This window comes from Nelumbo lutea, chromosome 1 (assembly GCF_056320005.1).
Source record: "Nelumbo lutea isolate HS-2025 chromosome 1, American lotus-T2T, whole genome shotgun sequence".
Lineage (NCBI taxonomy): Eukaryota > Viridiplantae > Streptophyta > Magnoliopsida > Proteales > Nelumbonaceae > Nelumbo > Nelumbo lutea.
Genome location: NC_142684.1, coordinates 184,094,818 through 184,118,783, shown reverse-complemented (window position 1 = coordinate 184,118,783; position 23,966 = coordinate 184,094,818). Strand labels below are relative to the sequence as shown.

The following is a 23,966-nucleotide window of genomic DNA, read 5'->3' as shown; positions in this document are numbered from 1 at the left end:
ATACATTATTATTATTATTTGAAATTCTGTTGTTGTGACATTAAGGATTGACCTACAACCTGGATGATCGAACTGGTGATCCCATCCATATGGAGTGAAAAGTGGTTCAGCCTTTAGGTCCGGTTTAAAAACATTGTTGCAAAGAAAGAAAAGAAGCTCCAAATAAATCTGGTCTTCAATATGAGATCAAATCAGCCCCCCACAGAGTCCCACGGCACATCCCCACCGTGTATTGGGAATATCTCCCGATGATGATACCAGAGATGATGATGTCATCATTGGGAGATGTTCACAATACGCGGTAGGGATGTGCTGTGGGACATTATGAGGGGCAATCTGGTGGGGGGCTGATTTGAACTCCTTCAATATATAGTTAAGGATATGTATGGTGGCTCTGTCTGTCTCATTGCCAATGCTAGGAGGATTAACAACAATTAAGTAATTGTATCATAAAATTGATAATCATCAAAATGATCCTACATCTGATCCATTTTTACATTAGAAATGAATAAACGTGTCTAATGTATTTACAAAATTGAATATATGTTTAGTAACCAAAAAAACCAAAACAAAACAAACATATGTTGCCTACGATGAAAACAAAATCGTTGGCAAACTCTAAACTCTTAACTTACTATTTCAACCAATGTCACCGCAGCAAAAACTAGAAAAAGAATACCTCCTGCGTAGGCAACAACCTATACGATGAACAAAAGTCAAAGCACCTTAGAAAGTTTCAGAACAACAAGCAAGTAACATTAGGCCTAAAAATAAACACATTCTCATCAATTCGTTAAATGTGAAACCCATCTAGAGTGTTAAGATCAACTATTTGAGGGATCGAAGTGGCGAGTGTTTCATAGTTCAAGAGCAATGTGGCCGGATGAAAGTCACCCAGAAACAAATAAGAAGATTTGAAGAATGAGATTTCACAGCAGTGTACCCTTCTGGGCACTCAACACAATGTTTCAGTCTTGCCAACAGAACGTTATGTATATTTTATGGCGTTAGTGTTCTGTCTTCTCATTTTCCATAACATGAGATATCATGGCAGTGGTGGTTCCATGAATTGATAATTTTGATTCAATACATTAATTATGTACCGTGATTTTGATTCAGAAGTTCAACTGACTGATGTCAGAAAATTATGACAGATTAGTAGGGCTGCAAACGGAATCAATTTGTCCAACTATGAATTTGATTCAGTTAAGGGTGATCCGAATTTGATCAGTTTATAATTAGATTGAATATGGATCCACCACTATCTAGGTATCTAGGGCTATAATTGGATTGGGTTAGATTCAACTTTTATATATAATACATTAATGTAAATATAACATATTGATTTTATTATATATAAATACATATATAATATAATATATAAAATATATATTTTTTATAATTTTATATATAATTAAATAAAGTTATATATTAAAATTGATAAATATTATAATATAATCAAATTCGGATTTTAACCGGATTGAATGCAATCAACTCAGAATCTGATCCGATTACATAAATATATCATCTGAATCCGAGATAATCGGATTGGATGTTGGATTGGGCCACAGATTTTTGGGAATCATTGACAGGCCTACCACTATCGTATCTGATTTAAATATATATGCTTATATATACTTAATACATATATTGTATCTATTAGTAAAATTTGATTTGAATGTTGTATTTTACTAAAGGGTCATAGGTTCAAGTTTCATGCAAGCTATTTTCAATTCATTTTGTTCATAATAAACAATATCAGTCATTTTTATTTCATTTTATTAATACTGTATTTTGATTATTTTTAGTTTGACTTATTAATGCTATTCAATATCCAATTTTGATCTGAATTCAATTCAAACCCAATGGATAAGGTTCAATTTGAATCTGAATATTAATTAATTAAATTTGGATCAGGGTATATCCGATTTATTCCTATTTGTTTGTGGCCCTACAATCTAGACTACACCAAGTAACTGATGGATATAACAGTCCGAGAGGTTTAACTGTCTGGTCTAATCCAGTTTCTGAAGTTAATAGTTGAGCTTTACCTTCTCTGATAAGAATGTCCCCAGCAAAGCTCCTCCCAGAACAGCAATCTACACATAATTTTCTTTTTTTTTTTTAATACAGATCCTTGCATACTTAATGATATATGGAAAGAACTAGAATCTTGATACTAGGAGAGGACCAGAAGCTGAAAGTTAGGTCAAGAGGCTACCAAAGTTGCAATTGCATGACCCGCTAATGATCCTGCAATGACTCCCAAGGGTGAGGAAGCTGCGGCAAGTGCTGCATAAGAAAAGATATGAATTGCATCAATATGGAGAAGAGAAGGAATACATACATCAGGAATTGAAGAAGCAATTTGCATGCCTATGTAGATAGAAATGAAAATGCTGAAAACATGTGGAGGGGGTATTGAGAAAAGAGAAAAAAAAGCCAATGTTAGATCCATATATGAGCAACATCATCAGGTTATGGCCCTTTATCAAAAGGTGGGTCCAGGTCCAGCTGCCCCCCCCCCCCTTCAAAGAGAGAGAGAGAGAGAGAGAGATCCTTCTGGGGGGCAGCGCTTATTCCCCCCCACCCATAAGAAAAAATTGAAAATCCTATACATTTATATAGAGTGGAGTAGATCCCTTTTGAAATTATAAGCTTCCCAACCCCCATCACCCATTTGACCAAATAAAAATAAAAAACTACTCCACAACCAAAATATAAAAAAGGGAAACACATCCCTTCTGTTAATTATCCTGTAACAGAGACATTGAAATTGCAACTATACTAATGTGCACAATGAACACCATCGTTTATTCTTAGATTGCCTGAGTATGGCATTTCTGCTAAAAGGGGAGACTTAAATTCAACCCTGGCTTTGCTTTCATTGTTCACTTGGTGAAGTGAACAATAAGTTTTGGGGGCTAATTTGATAAATCTTAATCCCAGCTTGGCTTTTGTTGTTCACTTGATTAAGTGAACAATAAAGTTTTGGGGGCTAATTTGATAAATCTTCATCCCAATAAAGTTTTTCATCAGAAAAAATGAGATTTTAAAAGCTTCAAAGCAGTCAGTGTTTTACATCTAGACAATTAATAGAAGGGGTGTGTTTGCATATCTATTTGAAACATGAAGGGAGGTTTTGTGAAGGTCAAAGTACAGGGGAACTTTTAAATATTTTGTCAGGAGGAGGTTTAAGTAATTTTCCAAAAAAACGTTTCTTCTAGGCTCCATCTTTGCTGGAAATACAGCTTCTATCCTATTGTATGCTTCCCTTTTTGGGTAACACTTACTTGATAAGCAAAAAACAATGGATTTACTTAGGCTCACCTACTGTTGAAAAAAATGATTTGTCACCCCACTCAGCAACAAAAACTAGTGCAAAAGTGCTAATTATAGTATTAGCAGCAGCAACCATTCCAGCACCATTTCCTGAAAATCTGGAAACTGCTAGCTCTGCCTGGTACAGAAAATGAGACCTGATGGTTAATTAAAGTATGCCTATTGTTGCATCATCACTCTCATCTGGAGAGAAAAGTAATGCAGTCAAAAAATGTTAATCACCAAAGTATATCTCAAGTACTTATTTATATGAAATATTGGAATATTTGCAATAATTTTGACTTCTTGGTCTGACCATTGAAACTGTAAAGTGAAAACTAGACTCTTTGAAACAAATTATTTTTATACTCAACCTCCTTTTGTTCTTCGTCTGCTTTCAAACCATCATCTGAGGCAGTATCCAGCAAGGTGGTAATTCCAAAATAAGCCTGAAATTGATTAATACTGGTGGAGATATAAACTCTGAAATTTATTTTCATCATGAATGTAAAATCTAAAGAATGAAGAGATTGCATAATGTTCAAAACAGGAGTACAAGGGATATAAATAGAGATTACAGATGAGGATAATCTTCATTTATCTTTGTTAGAGTTAGCCGAATAAGGGTAGATTAGTCATCTCACCTTGGTTAAGTTATGAGCTTATGTGGCAGTCTTATTAGAGGTTCTCTGTCCCATACTTAAGTAGGGGCAGTTTAGTCCTTGTACATTTAATTAGAAGCCTAATCACTATTAAGAGGTCGACTGATAGGGTTTAGCTATCAAGTTCGAGAGTTCTTTCATCTTCTTCTTCTTCTTCTCTTCTCTTTCTTCTTCTCCTTACTGGTTCGGACTACAGTAGCTACAGTAAAAACATGGTATCAGAGCGTGACAACTTCAGTTCGTGACCTGTTTCAGTTCGTGCTTCAGTTCTCTCATTTTCTTCTCTGGGCTGTCAATGGAGAAAAGTGGTTCGTCCCAGGCCTGAAACATCACAGCTCTTTTTTTCTGGTGCACAAAACCTTCTTTCCTAAGAAAACAACTTCAGCAGTGAATGGTTGGCTGAAGCTCTCAAACGAAGGTTGGTTATCTCTCCTCTGTGTGTTGTTGGTATTTCTGGGTTGAAAATCTTCAAGAACTTGAGAGGACTGATCAGAACCTAGAGAACTAGGTTGGTTGTTGCCCTGGTTCTTGGAAAAATTCCAAGAACAGGCTGTGTTTACAGTGACCAAATGGTGTAAGGACTGCTACTGTAGGTGGCCGAATGGTGCAAGGTGTAATGCAATGGTACTAGTTGAGTTTTTGTTGGTCTTGTGGTGCCCTCTTAAAAGCGTTAAAGCAGGTCTGTATTGTGTGTGACAGCTATGGCTGTGTGGTGGTGCTTGTAATGCACAAACTCTTGACAGCAGTAGTGGTGTGACAGTTAGTTGAGTTTTTGTTGAATAGTTGTAAATGAGCTTTAAGTACTGAATTAATGTCGGTGTAGTCTGTGTTTTTTTTGTGAAATCAGTAGTGGTGTGGATAAGAACAAAGGCGTGTGTATCTATCATTGTGTTTAGGGACTGCTGTAGGTTATGGAACATCAAACTCTTGACAGCAGCACTTAGTTGGTGATTGGGAATTCAGATTAGAGGCAGCATTGAAAGAGTATCATGGCAGCAATGGGAGATGGCTGTAGTGATCAGAAACCTAGTGTGGTGGTTTCCTCTGACTATCTAGGTGTACAGATGACCTCAATTAAACCGAATGGTGAGAACTATGTTCCATGGGCCAAGTCGGTGGAAGTTTTTCTCAAGGCAAAGAGAAAAATGAAGCATGTGAAAGAAGATAAACCACCGGCTGACTCTCCAAGGTTTGATGATTGGGAACAGGAGGATGCTCAAATCATGACATGGCTATGGAACAGTATGGAACCCAAAATAAGTGCCAACTTCATGTTCTTAGATACGGCTAAGGACATATGGGAACATGCCAAGAAGTTGTATTCTGAGCAAGATAATACTACAAGGGTATATCAGCTCTATCAGGAGTACTTTGGTCTGCAACAAGGAAATAAAACCCTAGAAGAATACTATGCCAGTATGAAGAACCTCAGAAATGAACTCAATGTCTATCATCCTCTCACTCCAGATGTTAAGGTTCAACAACAATAGAGGGAACAACTAGATGTCACAAGGTTCTTAGTGGGGTTGAAATTAGAGTATGAACCAGTTAGAGCCCAAATATTGGGGGGCTCTACCCTTCCAACACTTGAGGAAGTGTTTGCTTGGCTTCTTAGGATTTCTTTGGGACAGATAGAGAATCCCACACAGTCTGAAAGATCAGCTTTTGTAACAGCTAGAGGAGGTGGATGTGGTACGAAAGGGGGAGGACATGCCTCCTGAGGAGGTCGTGGTGGTTCCATATTTGGCCGTGGTGGTGGTCGTGATTCAGGGGGAGGCCATGGCAAAGAAAAAGGCAGCTCTACAAGGAAGTGTACCCATTGTGGCAGGGAAGGACATTCCGTAAATTTCTGTTATGATCTTCATGGCTACCCTCCCTCTAAATGGGCCAATCATGCTATTGCTGGTGGGGTTGATGTCAGTGATAATCAACAGGCAGACCTAACTCCTTCCACATCTACATCTGTTTCCGGAAGGGAGATGGTGAGTGTACCGCGTGATGAGTATGAGCGGTTCCTTCAGTCCACTTCACAGCACACTACTGCTACTCTTGCCCACTCAGGTATAGCTTACCTGCCATCTAAAACCTCTCATTGGATTATTGACTCTGGAGCCTCTGATCACATGACCGGGACTTCAGGTGTGTTCTCTTCTCTCTCTGAAACTTCCACATCTCAAACTGTTACCTTGCCAATGGTTCCTCCTCTCCCATTTGTGGTGTTGGCAATGTTGACATGGCTTCTCTTTCTTTATCATCTGTTCTATATGTCCCTAAGTTTCCATTCAATCTTATGTCTGTTAGTAAATTAACCAAGACTCTTAACTGCTCTGTTACTTTTTTCCCTTCCTCTTGTGTTTTTCAGGATCTCAGGACGGGGAAGAAGATTGGTGGGGGGCATGAAGCCGGTGGATTGTATTACCTTGACGGTGGTGGATCGTCAGTTGCACTTCAGACTTCACTCACTCCTCTACAGTGGCATTGTCGATTGGGACATCCTTCTCTCAAGGCACTCAAGATACTAGTTCCGTCTTTGAGTCATTTGTCAGTGTTACAGTGTGAGTCGTGTCAGTTTGGGAAACACTGCCGTGTTTCCTTCAGTCCTAGAGTTGAAAGTCGTATGTTGAGTCCTTTTTCTTTGGTTCATTCAGATGTTTAGGGCTCGATCAAAATAGAGTCTTATAATGGTTACAAGTATTTTGTCACTTTTATTGATGATTGTTCAAGAATGACATGGATTTATTTAATGAAATAAATGAGTGAATTATTTTCCATTTTTCAAAAATTCCATGCTGAAATACGTACACAATTTGGTGCTCCAATCAAAGTTCTTCGTTCAGATAATGGTCGTGAATATTTTCGAACTTCCTTTCAACAGTATTTAGAACAGCATGGCATCATTCATCAAACTTCTTGTGCATCCACTCTTCAACAAAATGGGGTGGCTGAACGGAAGAACCGTCATCTCCTTGAAACAGCTCGGTCTATTCTTCATCATATGAGTGTTCCTAAACGGTTTTGGAGTGATGCTGTACTTACTGTGTGTTTCCTCATTAATCGGATGCCCTCCTTTATTCTTCATGGTCGGTCTCCCTTCTCTATCTTGTTTCCCACCTTGTCTCCCTTTCCATTAACACCTCGTATCTTTGGCTGTGTGTGCTTTGTTCACAATCTGAGTCCTGGAATAGACAAGTTGGATGCACACTCCATTAAGTGTGTCTTTCTTGGCTACTCTCAAACTCAAAAAGGGTACAAGTGTTACAATCCCATTACTCGGAAGTGCTATATCTGTCCTGATGTCACATTTTTTGAGTCTGTTCCCTTCTTCTCAGGAACTGAAGCATCTTCGTCTCCACCTTTACTTCCTCTTCCTCTTCCGGTCAGTGATCCCGTTCCGGGTGTTCCTGTTGGAGTTGACTCGTCATCTCATCCAATGCAGATCCCTACTGAACGACCACCAATTCGGCAAGTGTATACACGTCAAACGACACCGGCCCCTCCTCTAGCTTCTACCTTGTCCGCGGATCCTGTTGTTGCTCCTGTTGCTGAACCTTCAGGACTTGACCTACCCATTGCCTTACGGAAAGGTAAACGTAGTTCTACTCTCCATCCCATTTCCAATTTTGTCTCAGTATCTCGCCTTTCCGCCTCACATTGCCAGTTTGTTTCACTATTGTCATCTATTTCCATACCTAACAATGTCCAAGAGGCTCTTAGTTCACCTGGGTGGAGGCAAGCAATGGAGGAGGAACTCTTTGCTCTTCAACATACTCACACGTGGGAGATCACTACTCTTCCCCCTGGTAAGCATGTTGTGGGTTGTAAATGGGTGTATACTGTTAAATACTTGCCAGATGGTAGTGTGGAGCGTCTGAAAGCCAGACTTGTTGCTAAAGGGTATTCACAGTTGTATGGAGTGGACTATATGGAGACCTTCTCTCCAGTGGCTAAGATTAGCTCTGTCCGTGTGCTAATTTCCCTGGCAATTATGTATGATTAGCCCTTATTTCAACTTGACATAAAAAATGCCTTCCTTCATGGTGACCTTATAGAGGAGGTATATATGGAGCAACCACCTGGGTTTGTTGCTCAAGGGGAGGCTGGTAAGGTGTGCAGACTGAAAAAGGCAATTTATGGGTTGAAAAAATTGCCTCGTGCTTGGTTCGGGAAGTTTAGTGAAGTGGTGAAGAATTTTGGAATGAAACAATGCCAGGTTGATCACTCAGTGTTCAGCTATGACTCAGAAGCTGGAAATATTTTATTAGTGGTCTATGTGGATGATATTGTCATAACTGGCAGTGACAAATTGGGGATCGACAAACTCAAGGTCTTTCTACAAAATCATTTTCAAACAAAATACCTTGGGACATTGAAGTATTTCTTGGGTATAGAAGTTGCTAGATCAAGACAAGGTGTAAACCTGTGCCAAAGAAAATATGTTCTCGATCTATTGGACGAAACAAGACTGTTATGTGCAAAACCGGCTGAGACTCCTATGGAACCAAATGTTAAGTTGATCGGTGATACAGGGGAAATATTTGATGATCCTAGAAGGTATAGACGACTAGTGGGGAAGCTGAATTATTTGACTATCACGAGACCAAACATCTCCTTTGTAGTCAGTGTGGTGAGCCAATTTATGCAGAACCCTCGTATATCTCACTGGGATGCAGTTCTTAGAATTGTAAGATATTTGAAGGGAGTTCCAAGCCGTGGCCTATTGTATAAACCAGGAGGAAAACTTGAAGTAGTTGGGTACACGGATGCAGATTGGGCGGGCTCTGTGTCTGATAGAAGATCTACTACATGTTACTGCACATTTCTTGGAGGAAATCTTGTGACGTGGAAGAGTAAAAAACAGACGGTTGTGGCTAGAAGCAGTGCTGAAGCCGAGTACAGAGCCATGGCACACACTACATGTGAATTAGTGTGGTTGAGGAATCTTCTACAAGAAATCGGGTTCCACATGGATAAACCTATGAAGTTGTACTGTGACAATCAAGCTGCACTCCATATCTCATCCAACCCTGTTTTTCATGAGAGAACAAAGCACATAGAGATTGATTGCCACTTTGTGAGGGAGAAGGTTCTTACTAGAGAGATAAGCACAGAACATGTAAGCTCAGGTGATCAGTGGGCAGATTTGTTTACAAAAGCCTTAAGCTCAGGGAGGGTGAACTATATATGTAACAAGCTGGGATTATATGATTTATATTCTCCAGCTTGAGGGGGAGTGTTAGAGTTAGCCGAATAAGGGTAGATTAGTCATCTCACCTTGGTTAAGTTATGAGCTTATGTGGCAGTCTTATTAGAGGTTCTCTGTCCCATACTTAAGTAGGGGCAGTTTAGTCCTTGTACATTTAATTAGAAGCCTAATCACTATTAAGAGGTCGACTGATAGGGTTTAGCTATCAAGTTCGACAGTTCTTTCATCTTCTTCTTCTTCTTCTCTTCTCTTTCTTCTTCTCCTTACTGGTTCGGACTACAGTAGCTACAGTAGCTATAGTAAAAACAATCTTGATCTTATCCTAACCACTCAATAAATCCTAATATCGTTGGCTATGAGATGCTATGGAAATTGGATTCAACCCTCACAATATCATTCTCACACCGTGCTCATAGCCACTTGCAGATGTGTATTGGGAATATCTCCCCATGAGTAAAAACATACAAATATGGAGATGTTCCCAATGCACAGCTGCAAAAGGCTGTGAACATGGTGTGAGGACGGTTTTGTGAGGACTGAATCCGGTCTCGATGCTATGGTGTATCTCATACACCTTATTACAATGCTATCCTAACAAATAATAACTGAAGTATTTCTGTTTGCATATCTGATTCAATGTTATTATAACCACACCACCACCATCATTGCTACGTGTTTGACATCATTCTAGTTGTACAAATGCACATATATGTAGGAACAGATAAATGAACCAAACATGAGAGACTAAAAATTACCAAAAGGCAAACGGCAGCAATATCATCAATTGGCAGATCAGTCTCACCAAATCTGCAAATAGATTGTTCAAAAATTATACTTGACTAACTGAAAAAATCCTTCAAAAAAAAGAATTATACCAGTTCATACTAAACAACAAAGAAGAAATCCGAAATTTTCTTGTAGACACCAGAATGGTCTGCCATGAGCATACTCTAAGATGGTGCACTGCACACAGGATTTGAGTCCCACCATCTTATGGATCTCAACTGTCTGTTCTATTGTATTCCTAAGGCTCAGTTTGGAAGGAGTACAAATACAAATATGTAGAGTACAAAGCCTTGTATTTTGTATTATTTTCTGTATTTGCACTGTACATATTTGTCTTTGTACTCTTTCTAAACTGAGCCTAAAAGTTAAAAATGAAATATTTTCATAACACTACAGAATTATAACTACCTAATTTGCTTGAGGTTGCATGGCTATATCATAGGGTGCTCCATTAATTGTGTATTTGACTCCCAGTGTGTGTATCTAAAGAATGAAACTAATAGGTCCTCTTTGGCTCTTCTAAGCTGCATGCAGAGATCAAGGTAAGTACCTGAATGGAAGGATACCATCAACATAATGAAATGTCCGTCCAAGAACAACAGATATAATAGTCATTGCCCTGTCCATGATACAAAGGGTCATGATTATCAATTCCTGTCCAAGAAGAAACAAACAGACCTTACAGAAGGACACTTCAGAAAGTTTAAAAAGAAAAATTTGGATAGTGAATGATTGCAACAATCTCATCCCATCTTTGGGGGGGAGGCTACAAAGGTTGCAATTAACAAATATAGAGGAGAAAAACTATAAACAATGGTAAAGGAAGCAACATTAGCATTCACCACTAGTCATCTATATTACAATACACAAAACAAAATAACTTACACAAGTGCACCATAAGTTCCAATGAAAACGATGGCCCCAGAACTTCTAGCTGCTAAAAGTGCCTGCTCAAGGTATACAGAATAATCAGTATGTGTCAGATGTTCTTACCTGGAATATAATATCAGAAATAGCTTTTTTCCACGTTTTTAAGGAAACCTAGCTCAAATAGTGAGTTGAATTTGTTTGAGTAAAAACAGAAGGATGATCTGGATCCAAAATTGCATGAAAACTCTAAACTAGGTGTGCAAATCAGGTACCCAACTTGAATAATTTACACTTAATTGAGGCCGAGCTTTCAGGCTGGGCCCATTCAAATTAAAAAGCCCAACCAAATTGCACCCCTACTCTAATTGGGGGTAACAGTGCAAAAGTAATTAGAGTAGGGGTGCAATTTAATTGGGGCTAACATTCCTAAGGCTGTATCTATTCTACCACAGTGCAAAAGCAATTAATTTCTAACAGAAATCAGCAAAACAGCTAAAATTTGATGAAACATCTTAGTCAACAAGCATAATTTTAGTTGAAAGGATCAGTGACATCTAATTCAAGAGTATTGACACTAATTCGCCTTCTATAAATAAAAAATATCTTTGTTTTACAAAAGAAAAAACCAGAGGCGCATATACATGCAATGTATAGACAAACTCAGGATTTCCCACATCATGAGTTATGTAAAAAATTCTCAATGCATTTGAACAATTTGACTACTGCTCAACTATTCATCCTTACCGCAATAAAAAAGGTCTTGTCTCCTAGTTCAGAGAAGAAGATAAGCAGGAATGCCTGCAACAGAAACATAATTGCCATTGCTAACTTAGTGACCAAAGGAGCATATTGTGTGTGAGCAATATATATATATATATATATATATATAAATACCGGAAGATTTACTTTCAAGAATTGAAGTTTGTTCTTTCCAATAGTTTGTAAGAATATTATCAACCTATACCTTGAAAGTTAAAATCTATTCTATCTAGATAAGACTGCCATAGACAAATGTGGTTTTTATCCTAGTCTACATGAAGAAATCACAGACTGCTGTTGAAGGTGGATAATACAAAAGATACCATAGGTAACTGATTGTATTTGGGAAGAAACGTGCTAGTTTGAGAAACTAGATGCCTTATGTCAATTCTCCCTGTTTACATTAGTTTCTTATATTAATATCAACACAACTAATGGAACAATGTTGGAGGTAGAGCACAGATAAAAATGAAAACCATTTATATAGAGGACCCCACTTATAGTAAGAAAGAATATATGTAAGATGAAGAATTTTATGAAGACATCATGGATGATCCTCTAGTTTAAAATTAAATTCTGCAATGGGCTTGTTATGATAAATGGATAAACCATGGAAATACATTGATGAAGTGCTGAGAAACCAAATTGAACTTTTGATAAAGAAGACAAGTTTGGATTATTAATTGTTCTGGGGGATCCAAGTACAGAAAGTGAGCAATATTAATTGATGCTATCTCTAAATAAACATGTTTGGATTACTTACGCTATAATAAACATGTTGAGTTGGACCCTTTTATAGATTTGAGTTTCATCATGACTCCATCCTGTTCAATATTAATTGATGCTATCTCTAAATAAACTTCTTCCTAAACAAAAACACTCATTCACATGCAAGAGAATCAACCATATTGCATCAATTTCAAATGTCAGCAAGAAGAACCCTAATTTTTAACAGGAAACTCACCCAAATTCAAGAGGTTGAAGACATAGAAGGTTTGATAATGATCTAGCCTTTAATATCTAAAATGACAGAAATAAAAGTATCAAGGAGATTTTCCTAACTGAGGTAAAACCTGTGCTAATATCACCAAGATCTCCAAGAAAAGGAACTGACTGCAACCCACTAGCAATTTCCAAAGCAGCTACTGCTGTTTCAGATCCTTGAAACGTGAACAAGCTAAGAAGCAGTGCAAACTTCAGTGAACCATGAAAGAATGAATCAGAAATTGGGAGTGCATGCTTAAAAGATGATGTAGGCATGCAATCTTCACTTGTTGAAGTAATTTCTACAGGAGATTTGCCCAAAACCACAAAATCATCTTGAACTTGCATCAACTTAGATGTTCCTTTGCAACTTCTACCATCAGGAAATTTGGACTCCTGAAGTCAAAAAGTAATGTGTCCAATCAGAACAATATATAAATAAGATGAGGCTTCAATCAGTCTATCACAAAACCAGAACAAATATGCTAATGCAGCAAGATCCCCCCATTTGAATTGCAGTCTATGTCTATATAAAAATTTTCAGCACACTTTTTTTTTTAACACTGAAAAGTATTTCATTAAAGATCTTAAAAATCATAAGGCTCGCTTGTACATTGAGATACTGTACAAAGGGTAATATAACCAAGCCACCCTGATAATACATCAATACACAGCTAAGGCTTTACAGCACACTTGAGGTAAATGTAAAAGAAACTGATCCCATGAAGCAGAACTCCTAAACCAAGTTTGAACTGTCACAAGTTATCACACTTTTCTAGCTATATTTTTGGTGGTATGGGGCATCTTGAATAGAGTACTGTGATTAGGGCTGTCAATTGGTCGGGTCTGGGTTGGTTCTAGGTAGAATCCCAAACCGACTAATCAGGACAAAAGAATGGACCAGAACCATCCTCACTAATAGTTGGGTCCTATTTTGTTGTAGAAACCTCTGATGTGGTCCCCACCTCTTTCTATTGTACTCGTATACAACTACTATGTGGTCCCCACTTCTTTCTATCGTACTTGTATACAACTACTAGTTATTTAAGTGTCAGTCCACAATTAGTTGTTAGTCTTTTATTAGGACTTTAATTGTTGTCTTTTATCCTTACTTCAGAATTAATGTAAATAGAAAGAGGGGGGCAGCACATTAAGTATCCTCTTCTTTTCTGAAATCCTTCCTTTGAAATCTTCTTCTCTTCTTTTCTCTTTCTCCTCTCATCCTCTTAATTTCCTGTTGATTATACACCACAGCTTGGGCTGTTAGTAGTCTCATACGACTACATGGTATCAGAGCCAACCAAGGAAATCTTATGATAGTTTGACATGGCCGGCTGCATAAGAATTTCCTAGGGTTGGAAAATTTCCTGCAAAAAGGATCATCGGCTGAGTCTTGGAGATTGTTGGTGAAGCATCAGAGGATGACCAGCGATCAGGAAGAGTCAAAAGGAAGAACCCTCAAGATTAGGGTTCAGACTTGTTTTTGAAGGTTGCGGCCAGAAAGTCAGAAGGAAGAACCCTCAAGATTAGGGTTCAGACTTATCTTTGAAGGTTGCGGCCAGAGTTTTGCTGAAGTAAGTCAATCTTTTCTATTAAAAGGGTTACCTTTTCTGGTTATTTCAAAGGTTCGACTGAAAGTTTTTTCCTCCTGAATTGTTCTTGATACATTAAAAGAATAGTTTTTTGGTTACTTTAAGAGGTGCGGCTGAACTGGTTGTGTTATTGGCTTGTTTCTTGACCTTTGACTAGTTCTAGGTTCAAGATTCTAGTTTCTTGATTGTCGCCAATTCTAGGGTTGCAGTTAATTTCAGCCTTGCACTCTCAGCCCTGCACTCTAAGTTGTACTTGGAAGGTTATCTTTTTTGGGTGGATTGCCGACCAAGAAGGATAAAGTAGGTTTGGCTGATAGCAAATTCTGGGTGTAATTACCCAGTCTCAGTGATACAAAAGGCATTTGTTAATATTTTCTTGACAAAGAATGGAGTTTAAGAGCCAAGAGGAAAACTATTTAGGGGCTGGTGGTGCTGATAGCATACCTGAGAACAGTTTTCAGATTACCACTGTAAAATTTGATGGGTCAAACTACCTAGAGTGGGCCCAATCAGCCATGATGTCTATTGGGGGTAGAGGAAAGCTAAGTTATTTACTAGGAGATGTCAAGGAACCAACCAAGGAGGACCAAATATATATCAAATGGGTTCAGGAGAACTATTTGGTTATGACATGGTTGCGTAACTCCATGCAACCACATATCAACCGAAATTATTTATGGGCAAAAACAGCTAAAGAAATTTGAGATATCATGAAAGAAACCTACTCCCAACCCCTCAATGTTGCTAGGGCCTATGAGCTAAAATGTAAGGTGAATAACCTTAAGCAAGGAGAGAAGCCAGTCTCAGTTTATTTTTCCACCTTAAAATCCTTGTGGCATGAGATTGATCACTTAGAAACAATTGAGTGGGAAAGCCAGAAGATTGCACAGACCTATAGAAAGCAGGTTGAAACCAATAGGGTATTTGAGTTTCTAGCTGGTCTGAATTATGAGTATGACATTCTGAGACAATAGCTTCTAACAAGAGACAGTGTGACTCTATCACAAGCTTACTCTCTAGTGCACAGTGAAGAAAGTAGGAGGAAAGTCATGTTACAGCATTCGCCACTTGAATCAGCCTTGGCAGCACCTAAACCCAAGCTTGGGGGGGATAAGGAGAGAGATATGAAGAAGGAAGACAAGAAGGAACTAATATGTGAACATTGCCAAAAACCTATGCATACCAAAGAAACCTGTTGGAAGCTACATCCTCATCTAGTTCCCGCAAAACTCAGGAACAAAAAGGGGAATGTTAATACAGCTGTTACTACTGATTGTGCAACCTCATCAGGCACAAGAGCAGCACCACTAGATACTCTAGCTGTTGTCCGAGCTGCCTTGACTCAGTTGGAAAAGGAGGTTGGTAACTTAGCATCATCATCTCAGCCAGTCACAACATTAGCTCCTCCCACCTCAGCATTTGCTCATTTAGGTATACGGGCCTTAGCTTATCATGCTTCAGCTCCAGGTAACACTGAACATTGTTGGGTAATAGACTTGGGTAAATTTGATCATATGACTGGTTTGCCTTCACTATTTACTACCTATCACTTATCCTCTCGTAAATACAAGGTGTCTATTGTTGATGAATCACTTGTTTCCATTTTTGGCAAGGGAGACATCAAGTTGTTTAGTGCCATTTCCTTGTCTTATATTCTGCATGTTCCTACACTTAGCACCAATTTACTTTCAGTTGTTTAGTGCCATTTTTGGCAAGTTGTTTAGTGCCATTTGATCATATGTCCAGTTTAAAGTGTGAAAGTTGTGAACTTGCAAAGCATTGTAGAACAACCTATTCATTAAGTAATAAGAGAAGTAGTGTTCCTTTTGACGTTGTGCATACCAATGTTTGGGGACCATATCACATCACTACTATGGGGGGGTATAGATACTTCTTGTTGTTTGTTGATGACTACACCCCGTTTTCTTGGTACTTGATGCGTTCTCGAGATGAGGTCCCTACCCTAACCCAGACCTTTCATCAGATGATTTTAACCCAGTTTGGGGTAAAAATCAAAATTTTCAGATCCGATAATGCGAGAGAATACTTTAAAACATCACTAGCCTCTTATTTTCTTGACTATGGGATTATCCATCAGAGTACCTGCCCCAATACCCCTCAGCAGAATGGAGTGGCTGAGAGAAAGAATAGGCACATATTGGAAGTAGCTAGAAGTATCATATTCAACTCCAATGTGCCTATACATTTCTGGGGAGATGCCATTCTCACAACTGTGTACCACAATTTTTCCTTATCTTCTGCTTTTTTTCTGGAGATCTCCTTTCCGGGAAGAAGATCCCACACCAGTAGATACACCCCCTTTTGCAACTAACACAACAGCATCCCCACCAGGGTTGTTCATCAAATTTCTCCTGCTCTCTTCAGATTGTACAAGAGCATAGACTTCATGAACATAAGGGAGATCCTTAGAGCTGAGAATCTGAACCCTGATAGATTCATACATAGGATTCAGACCATGTAAGAATGCAAACACCCTTTGCTGGGAGACAAGCTGTTTGTACTTCTTAGCATCCTCGTCACACTTCCAATCCACACTCTGGTAGTGATCCAACTCCTTCCAGGCAGATGTTAAGTCAGAGTAATAGACCGATAAACACCTCTCCCCCTGTCTGCAAGTAGAAGATGTTGCCTGCAGTTGATAAATTTTGGCATAGTGTCGCAATTCTGAATATGTAGACTTTGCTTGTTCCCAGATTTCATTCGCAGTTTCAGCCCACATGAAATTCTTCCTGATTTGAGGTTGCATGGAAACCAAGAGCCAAGACATAACAATATTGTTCTCCTGATTTCATCTATCATATTCAGCACTCCTGGAGGATGGTTCTTTTATCCTCCCATTAATATAGCTTATCTTCCCCCTTGCAGTGATGTATAACTTGATCCCTCTTGACCACTCTAAGTAATTTAAACCATCAAGAGGGACAACAGCCATAGGAAAGGATAGGTCACCCCCACCCATTCCATTCAGCATTGAGGAAACTCCAGATGTGGCTGAATCTTCACTACTCATGATTTCGGGTTTAAGAAAAAAAAGCAACCAAAGGGGTACTTCCGTACAAGGCTATTATAGAAACAGGCCCTTCTGACCTACGGTTTCACTGGGAGCAAAGACTGAACACTGCTGTTGCAGTACTGAAACAAGTCTGTATAACCTACGATCTTGTAGGAATCCAAAAAACAACATTGCAGTTGCAGTACATAACCAGGTCTGTATGACCTACAATTGTACAGAGGTCATATGACCCCCCAACAGAATGGAAAATACAAGGTGAAGTTCACCACACCCCTAATCGGCAGGCCTGGTAGCCGAACAGTCAATGACTGAGATCAATACAACATCTGCTTTAGGGCATCAACAGTCCATCAAAGGGGTAAAGAAATACAAAAAAAAAAAATGTCGAATACAGCTGCTTTGTTAAAGAAATACAGTCCATCAATAGTCCATCAATCGGCTTTCAGTCAATCAATAAACAGTCAATCCGTAGGGCAGCCGAATAGTAAATGAACAGTACCTCTTTTAATTTCAGATGATAGCCTCTCTGTAAACCAGAACTCCCTCTACGAACCTCAGATGTAGCCTCTCTACAGTCGAATAGACAATGAATACAACTTCTGGGCTGGAAGATGAAAAGTCTCTATAACTTCTGGGTCGAACTGAATATAACTGATTAGCAGTTCGATGGACACAGCTCTGGGAGATGAAGAGACTATTTGCTCGACATTGAACAACAGGTTTGCTTGACACCACCCTTCAGGCGTGGACGACTTGCTCTGATACCATGTTGAGCAAGAGCAAGAGAAGAGAAGAGAAGAGAGGAGAGAAGAGAGGGAGAGAGGAGAGGAGAGCCGAGAGGACTGAAAGCCCCTTCTGAACTTAGGGGGCGAAAGAATGATATATTATTATTTATACTAGTACAGTCGAACAATATAAACAGAGGAGAAATTACAACAGTACCCTTATGGTACTAAACCTGAATACATAAACAACTGACAACATCCCTCTTAAAACCTTTGGTTGTACCTGCTTCGTGCAAACTCTTAGCCCTCACTGTTCCAAATTTGACCCTAAAGCCTCAAAATGTATTTTCCTTGGTTATGCACAAACTCAAAAGGGATACTGTTGCTACGAACCTGCTTCAGGAAAGAGATTTGTATCCATGGATGTTACTTTCTTTGAGGATGTACCTTATTACTCTAGGGTTTCTTCTCAGGGGGAGAGTAGTACGGTTGGGGTTAACACATCAGAAGTCTCTTTACCTGTTCTATTGAGTGAAGAGGGGTGTAATGGGGAGGGTTGTCAAAAATGTCGGGATTTGAGAGTTTATCACAGACGATGGACGCAGGTTGATTTCGGTCATCAGCAGGCCAGGCCAGCCCCAATTCCTTTTGAAGATCTAGATCCAAGTACTACATCTCTTCTAGCTCCCATTACAGATGAGTCTTCTGTTGTTGAGCCTTCTCTATCTTCTGAGCCCTCACTTCCATTGAATGACTTTGACCTTCCCATTGCAGTCCGTAAAGGCAAACACTGTTGCACCTCATCCACAGCCCACTGTATCTCACAATTCTTGTCCTATGATCACCTATCTCCCTCTTACAAGTCCTTTCTTACATCCATTGCTGATTTTCCCATTCCTAGAACAGTATAGGAAGCCCTGACCATTCCTAAGTTGAAAGATGCAATGATGGTAGAAATGGATGCCCTTTTGGGAAACAATACCTGGGAGCTAGTTGATCAACCCAAAGGGAAGAAACCAGTTGGATGTAGATGGGTGTTTACTGTGGAACATAATGCTGATGGTTCCATTGAAAGGTATAAAGCTCGGTTAGTTGCAAGGTATTTACTCAGACTTATGGTATAGATTACTTGGAGACTTCTGCACCAGTAGCAAGAATGACCACTATCAGAGTGTTATTATCTCTTGCAGCCAGTTACTCTTGGCCCTTGTTCCAAATGGATGTTAAAAATGCCTTCTCAATGGAGATTTGCAAGAAGAAGTGTACATGCAGTTACCTCTTGGTTTTTATAGTATAGAGACAGGTAAGAAGGTTTGTCGATTGAATAAAGCCTTGTATGTACTAAAACAATCCCCCAGAGCTTGGTTTGATAGATTCAGACAAGCCCTTGAAAAGTTTAACTATGTGCAAGCTCAATCAGATCACACTTTGTTTATTAAGAAAGTGGATACTTCCTTGACTCTACTTGTTGTATATGTGGATGACATTGTAGTAACAGGGAGTGATAATAGCGAAATTGAGTCTCTTAAGAAACTTCTCCATCAAGAATTTGAGGTAAAGGACCTAGGAGAGCTATGATATTTCTTGGGTATTGAGGTAGCTCGGTCCAAGCATGGAATCTTTGTTTCTCAAAGGAAGTATGTCATTGATTTGTTAGAAGAAACAGGAAAGTTAGGTGTTAAGCCAACTGATACACCTATTGAACAGAATCACAAGATTAGTGCAGAAGGTGGGGAGCCTCTTGAAGATAAAGCTACGTTCCAAAGATTAGTTGGTAAACTACTATATCTTTTCCTTACATGACCAGACATTAGCTATGCTGTCAGTGTTGTTCGTCAGTATATGTACTCTCCCAGAACTACCCACCTACTTGTTGTTGAGAGGATATTGGCATATTTAAAAAGGTGTCCAGGCAAAGGTGTACTATTTAAGGATAATAATCACATGAAGATAGAAGTTTACACAGATGCAGATTGGGCCGGTTGTGTTGATGATAGAAGGTCTACCTCTGGATATTGTGCCTTTGAAGGAGGTAACCTTGTTTCTTGGAGTAAGAAACAAAATTTTGTTTCTCGTTCCAGTGCTGAAGCTGAATATCGGTCCATGGCAAATGGTGTGGCTGAAATACTATGGTTGAAATCATTGTTTGATGAATTGGGTATTACCTATGAGAAACCTCTAATGTTGTACTATGATAATCAGGTTGCTATTAATATAGCTCATAACCCGATACAACATGACAGAACCAAGCACATTGAAGTCGATCGACATTTTATTAGGGAAAATGACGTATCTCAAGAAGTTTGTCTTCCCTATATTAGCTCCAACATGCAACTTGTTGATCTTCTCACCAAGGGTTGTACTGTGATAATCAGGTTGCTATTAATATAGCTCATAACCCGATACAACATGACAGAACCAAGCACATTGAAGTCGATCGACATTTTATTAGGGAAAATGATGTATCTCAAAAAATCTGTCTTCCATATATTAGCTCCAACATGCAACTTGTTGATCTTCTCACCAAGGCAGTTTCAAAGAAGAAGTTAGAAGCAAATCTATGCAAGTTGGGAATGACAAACATCTATTCCCAACTTGAGGGGGAGTGTAGAAACCATTTATGTGGTCCCCACCTCTTTCTATTGTACTTGTATACAACTACTATGTGGTCCCCACCTCTTTCTATTGTACTTGTATACAACTACTAGTTATTTAAGTGTCAGTCCACAATTAGTTGTTAGTCTTTTATTAGGACTTTAATTGTTGTCTTTTATTAGGATTTTAATTTTGCCATGTAAGCAATCTTATCCTTACTTCAGAATTAATATAAATACAAAGAGGGGGGCGGTACATTAAGTATCCTCTTCTTTTCTGAAATCCTTCCTTTAAAATCTTCTTCTCTTCTTTTCTCTTTCTCCTCTCATCCTCTTAATTTCCTGTTGATTATACACCACGGCTTGGGCTGTTAGTAGTCTCATACGACTACATTTGTCTTACCTGATAGACCTGATTATTCCGAAAACTATATTTATTGATTTAAATAATAGCTTAAAATGTAAATTTTGATAATATAATCTTGATAAAAATGATAGTAAAATACTAAATTATATATATGTTAATAAATTAAGCATTTTTAACTAATATCATCATATATTATCTATCAAATTTACCATTTCAGACATGAAATATAATAAAAATAATAGTAAAATTAGGAATACATTATATATTTAATAAGATTATCAGTTTGGGACATGCGAGAACCGGAATCAACCTGATTATTAATTGGGACAAAATCATGGAACCAGAACCGACATGGTTGGTTTTAGTCAGGAAGGTCTCAAGATCTTACTGGAACCCTCTACCTCTCGGCTTTATCAAAATGAATTTTGATGGTAGTAGCATGGGCAATCCAGGGCCCTCGGGTATAGGGAGAGTTATAAGGGATGAAAAAGGGAATATGACAGCCATGTTCTCTGGTCCAATTGGAGTGGGAGATTCTTTGAGGGCTGAGATATTAGCAGCTATGGAAGGGGTACAAAGGGATAAAGATCTGAATGTCAATAAACTGATCATAGAAGGAGACTCTGAGACTGTAGTGAGCTGGCTAAAAGAAGACAGCTCTAAGCTTTGAAACTACAGCAATGAAAAGAGGAAATTTAAATGGCTGACTAAGGACATTGAAGTTCAATGCACATGGGTAAAGGGAAGTGCAAATTCATTTGTAGGTGGCTTAGCTAGGCAAGGGGTGAATAGGAGTTCTGTTTTTTGGGCTCAGGTGTAATTGTTCTTTTTATTTTGGGTGTATGTTGGCATTTTGGGGGAGTTAAGATATTTTAGCTCCTCTCCTCTGTAATCTTATTCTTAATTAATGAGTTATGACAAAAATAAAGTCAGGCCAAACTGACCCATTAACAGCCTTAACTGTGACCAATCTTGTCAAATTTCTGGCATCCTGAGGTAAAATTAAGCTAAGGTCTTTATGTTGTAGGCAATAACTACATCACCAATGTTATGGCTTTAAATGAGATGGGACCATAGGGGAAATGACAGAGGTGCAGAACCATCATTCCATATTCTCATCTAGCAGATTTCTGAACCAAAATTCAAAGCAATCTAGTGGCCATAATCATCAATCCCAAAGGTGATTAGCCAATGTTGGTCCTAGCTAGAACTTGGAAGGGGTGGACTATACGTGGGCCTAACCTTTGCTGCCTTGTTTTTGTGCATAATGTGGCCACTCTCAGACTTGAACCCATTTTTTCACACTTGTCAGCCCAAGATTTTACCCTTACATCACAACCATCAAACCTATTGCCTTAAACTGGAGAGTCAGCAAGGAAATTGAGGTGAATTTTCTTAGGTAAGTATAGCAATGCCGCAATGGATGATTAGGATCATAATTCCAGATTACATTGGCTTCAGGGTTTGCTATTTAAACATAAATCTCCCTGCAGTGTTCTGTTATGCTGTTAGAAAGCGGTTATTTGCAGCAAGAATTTCCTTTACTCGCTTATAGGACCACAGCTAAGAGATGTGGCAATTGCTCGTTTATAGGACTAGTACAAGGCATCCTTAATACCATAATAGAAAAAGAAAAGGAGAATGTAAAAATCGTCAACTAGCAGCACAATTATGGCTAGTGGTAGTGGACTGGAAACTGTTCATTTAAACGGTTAACACAAGAAATTGTTTATACTACACAACAAAAAGCAGCTTGAATTTCTCCATGTTGTGTATAAAGGTACAATCAAGAAAAAGAATATCGAAAGGACAAAAAAATTACAGTGCAGCCTGCATTGGACGAAGATGTTTGGAAGTTTCCTAACCACTGGTCGCCCAAGTTCTTATGTCGAGTCCATTGGCTTGAAAATCTGCACGATATTTTAAGTTCTTGTCAAGAGATTGAACACCTGTTACTGCATCCTTGTATAACTTATCCACATTGTGCTCCTTATTTCTTCGGTCTTTGTTTATTCAAATTTTAGAAATAAAAATTGCAAAGCATACTTTGACTAAATTCTGCTAGAAACCTTAGTACAAACAGAAATAAGAACACGAAAGCGTTAACCATCCATGCAAAAGAGAGAGAAAGAGAAAAAACAAAAAAAACAGCAAACCATGCTTGACTGAAAGAAAGTATTCTTAGAGCTTAAGCAATCCAAAGGAACAACTACAAGAGATACCGAATTTAAGATAGAATTATGAATCTTTCAGAAAAAAGAAAGGGAAAAGCGAAGTTACCTCGGAAATACGGTACAGGGATTCCTGGAAGACTGTAATGGGTTCTTCCTCCGCGAATCAGGAATTGAAGGAGATAAAGAAGAGACGTGGTAAAATCTTAGAGGCTTGGGACATGAAGGCTGCAAATGTGTCTTGAAGAGGATAGCTGATGGCGTAAGGGTCTGCATTTTCAGAACTCTCCGTCTCTTCAGTGTCTCGTCTTCTCCACCTTACATTCATGTAAAGATACGCCGTGTTCTCTATTTCAAACGATAGGTTCCGTGGGTGGAATAATGGATAACCCATTAAAGAAGTGAAAAAAAAAATACGGACAACTACAATAAACACGATGCAAATGTTCCAGCCCCCCTACTACTACCCTCTCCCCCTATAAACCACATCCTGCCCGTGAATTTTACATCAATTCACGGTCACATGCATTCCCCCTGTCCTTTTGGGTTTTAAAATTTTGATCTGGGTTGATTGGTCACTCTCCCAAATATAGGATCCAACCGACCGCTTTTTGACTTAAAAGACGGTTCAAACCAATAACCCCTTATGCTGTGTTTGGTTTGAAAGAAAAAGTCTTTGTATAGATTTTTTTAGCTTTTCCTTCCTTTTTATACCTTTTCCTTCCCTTAGTTTACCGCCAAAAACATTGTAACTAACATTACAGTTATACTAGCATATATAAAAAAAAAAAAAAAAAGCACTGTAACTAAAGGTATGAACTTAAGAGCCCATTTGGGAGGGCTGAGATGAAGACTCAGCTGCTTTAAAGTGCTCCAATGGCGATGAGATTCCTTGCAA

At 38.7% G+C, this 23,966-nt stretch overlaps 1 protein-coding gene across 3 annotated transcripts; it reads right to left on the bottom strand.

Annotated features, from left to right (window-relative positions):
- Positions 1-424: 424 nt before the first annotated feature.
- On the bottom strand, positions 425-23,591 carry LOC148879727 (GDT1-like protein 1, chloroplastic). Of its 3 annotated transcripts, XM_088961375.1 has the most exons (12): positions 23,178-23,591; positions 22,720-22,807; positions 12,664-12,981; positions 11,587-11,640; positions 10,858-10,919; positions 10,523-10,591; positions 9,942-9,993; positions 3,696-3,770; positions 3,331-3,460; positions 2,222-2,292; positions 2,052-2,099; positions 425-698 (listed from the first exon to the last, which is right to left on the bottom strand). In XM_088961375.1, the coding sequence occupies exons 1-12, from the start codon at positions 23,342-23,344 to the stop codon at positions 627-629; spliced, it is 1,206 nt and encodes a 401-aa protein (XP_088817501.1). In that variant the 5' UTR covers positions 23,345-23,591; the 3' UTR covers positions 425-626. The 3 variants fall into 3 exon arrangements, with proteins under 3 accessions (XP_088817501.1, XP_088817502.1, XP_088817503.1); XM_088961376.1 differs by lacking the exon at positions 2,052-2,099; XM_088961377.1 differs by lacking the exon at positions 11,587-11,640.
- Positions 23,592-23,966: the final 375 nt, after the last annotated feature.

Excerpts from the sequence above, each read along its gene's own strand:
- LOC148879727 (XM_088961375.1), bottom strand. The coding sequence starts at position 23,344 with ATGCAGACCCTTACGCCATCAGCTATCCTCTTCAAGACACATTTGCAG. Across the intron at positions 12,982-22,719 it reads CGTCCAATGCAGGCTGCACT|GAGTCCAAATTTCCTGATGG; the intron begins GTAATTTTTTTG and ends TTTTGACTTCAG. Across the intron at positions 10,920-11,586 it reads ACAAGACCTTTTTTATTGCG|GCACTTTTAGCAGCTAGAAG; the intron begins GTAAGGATGAAT and ends TACCTTGAGCAG.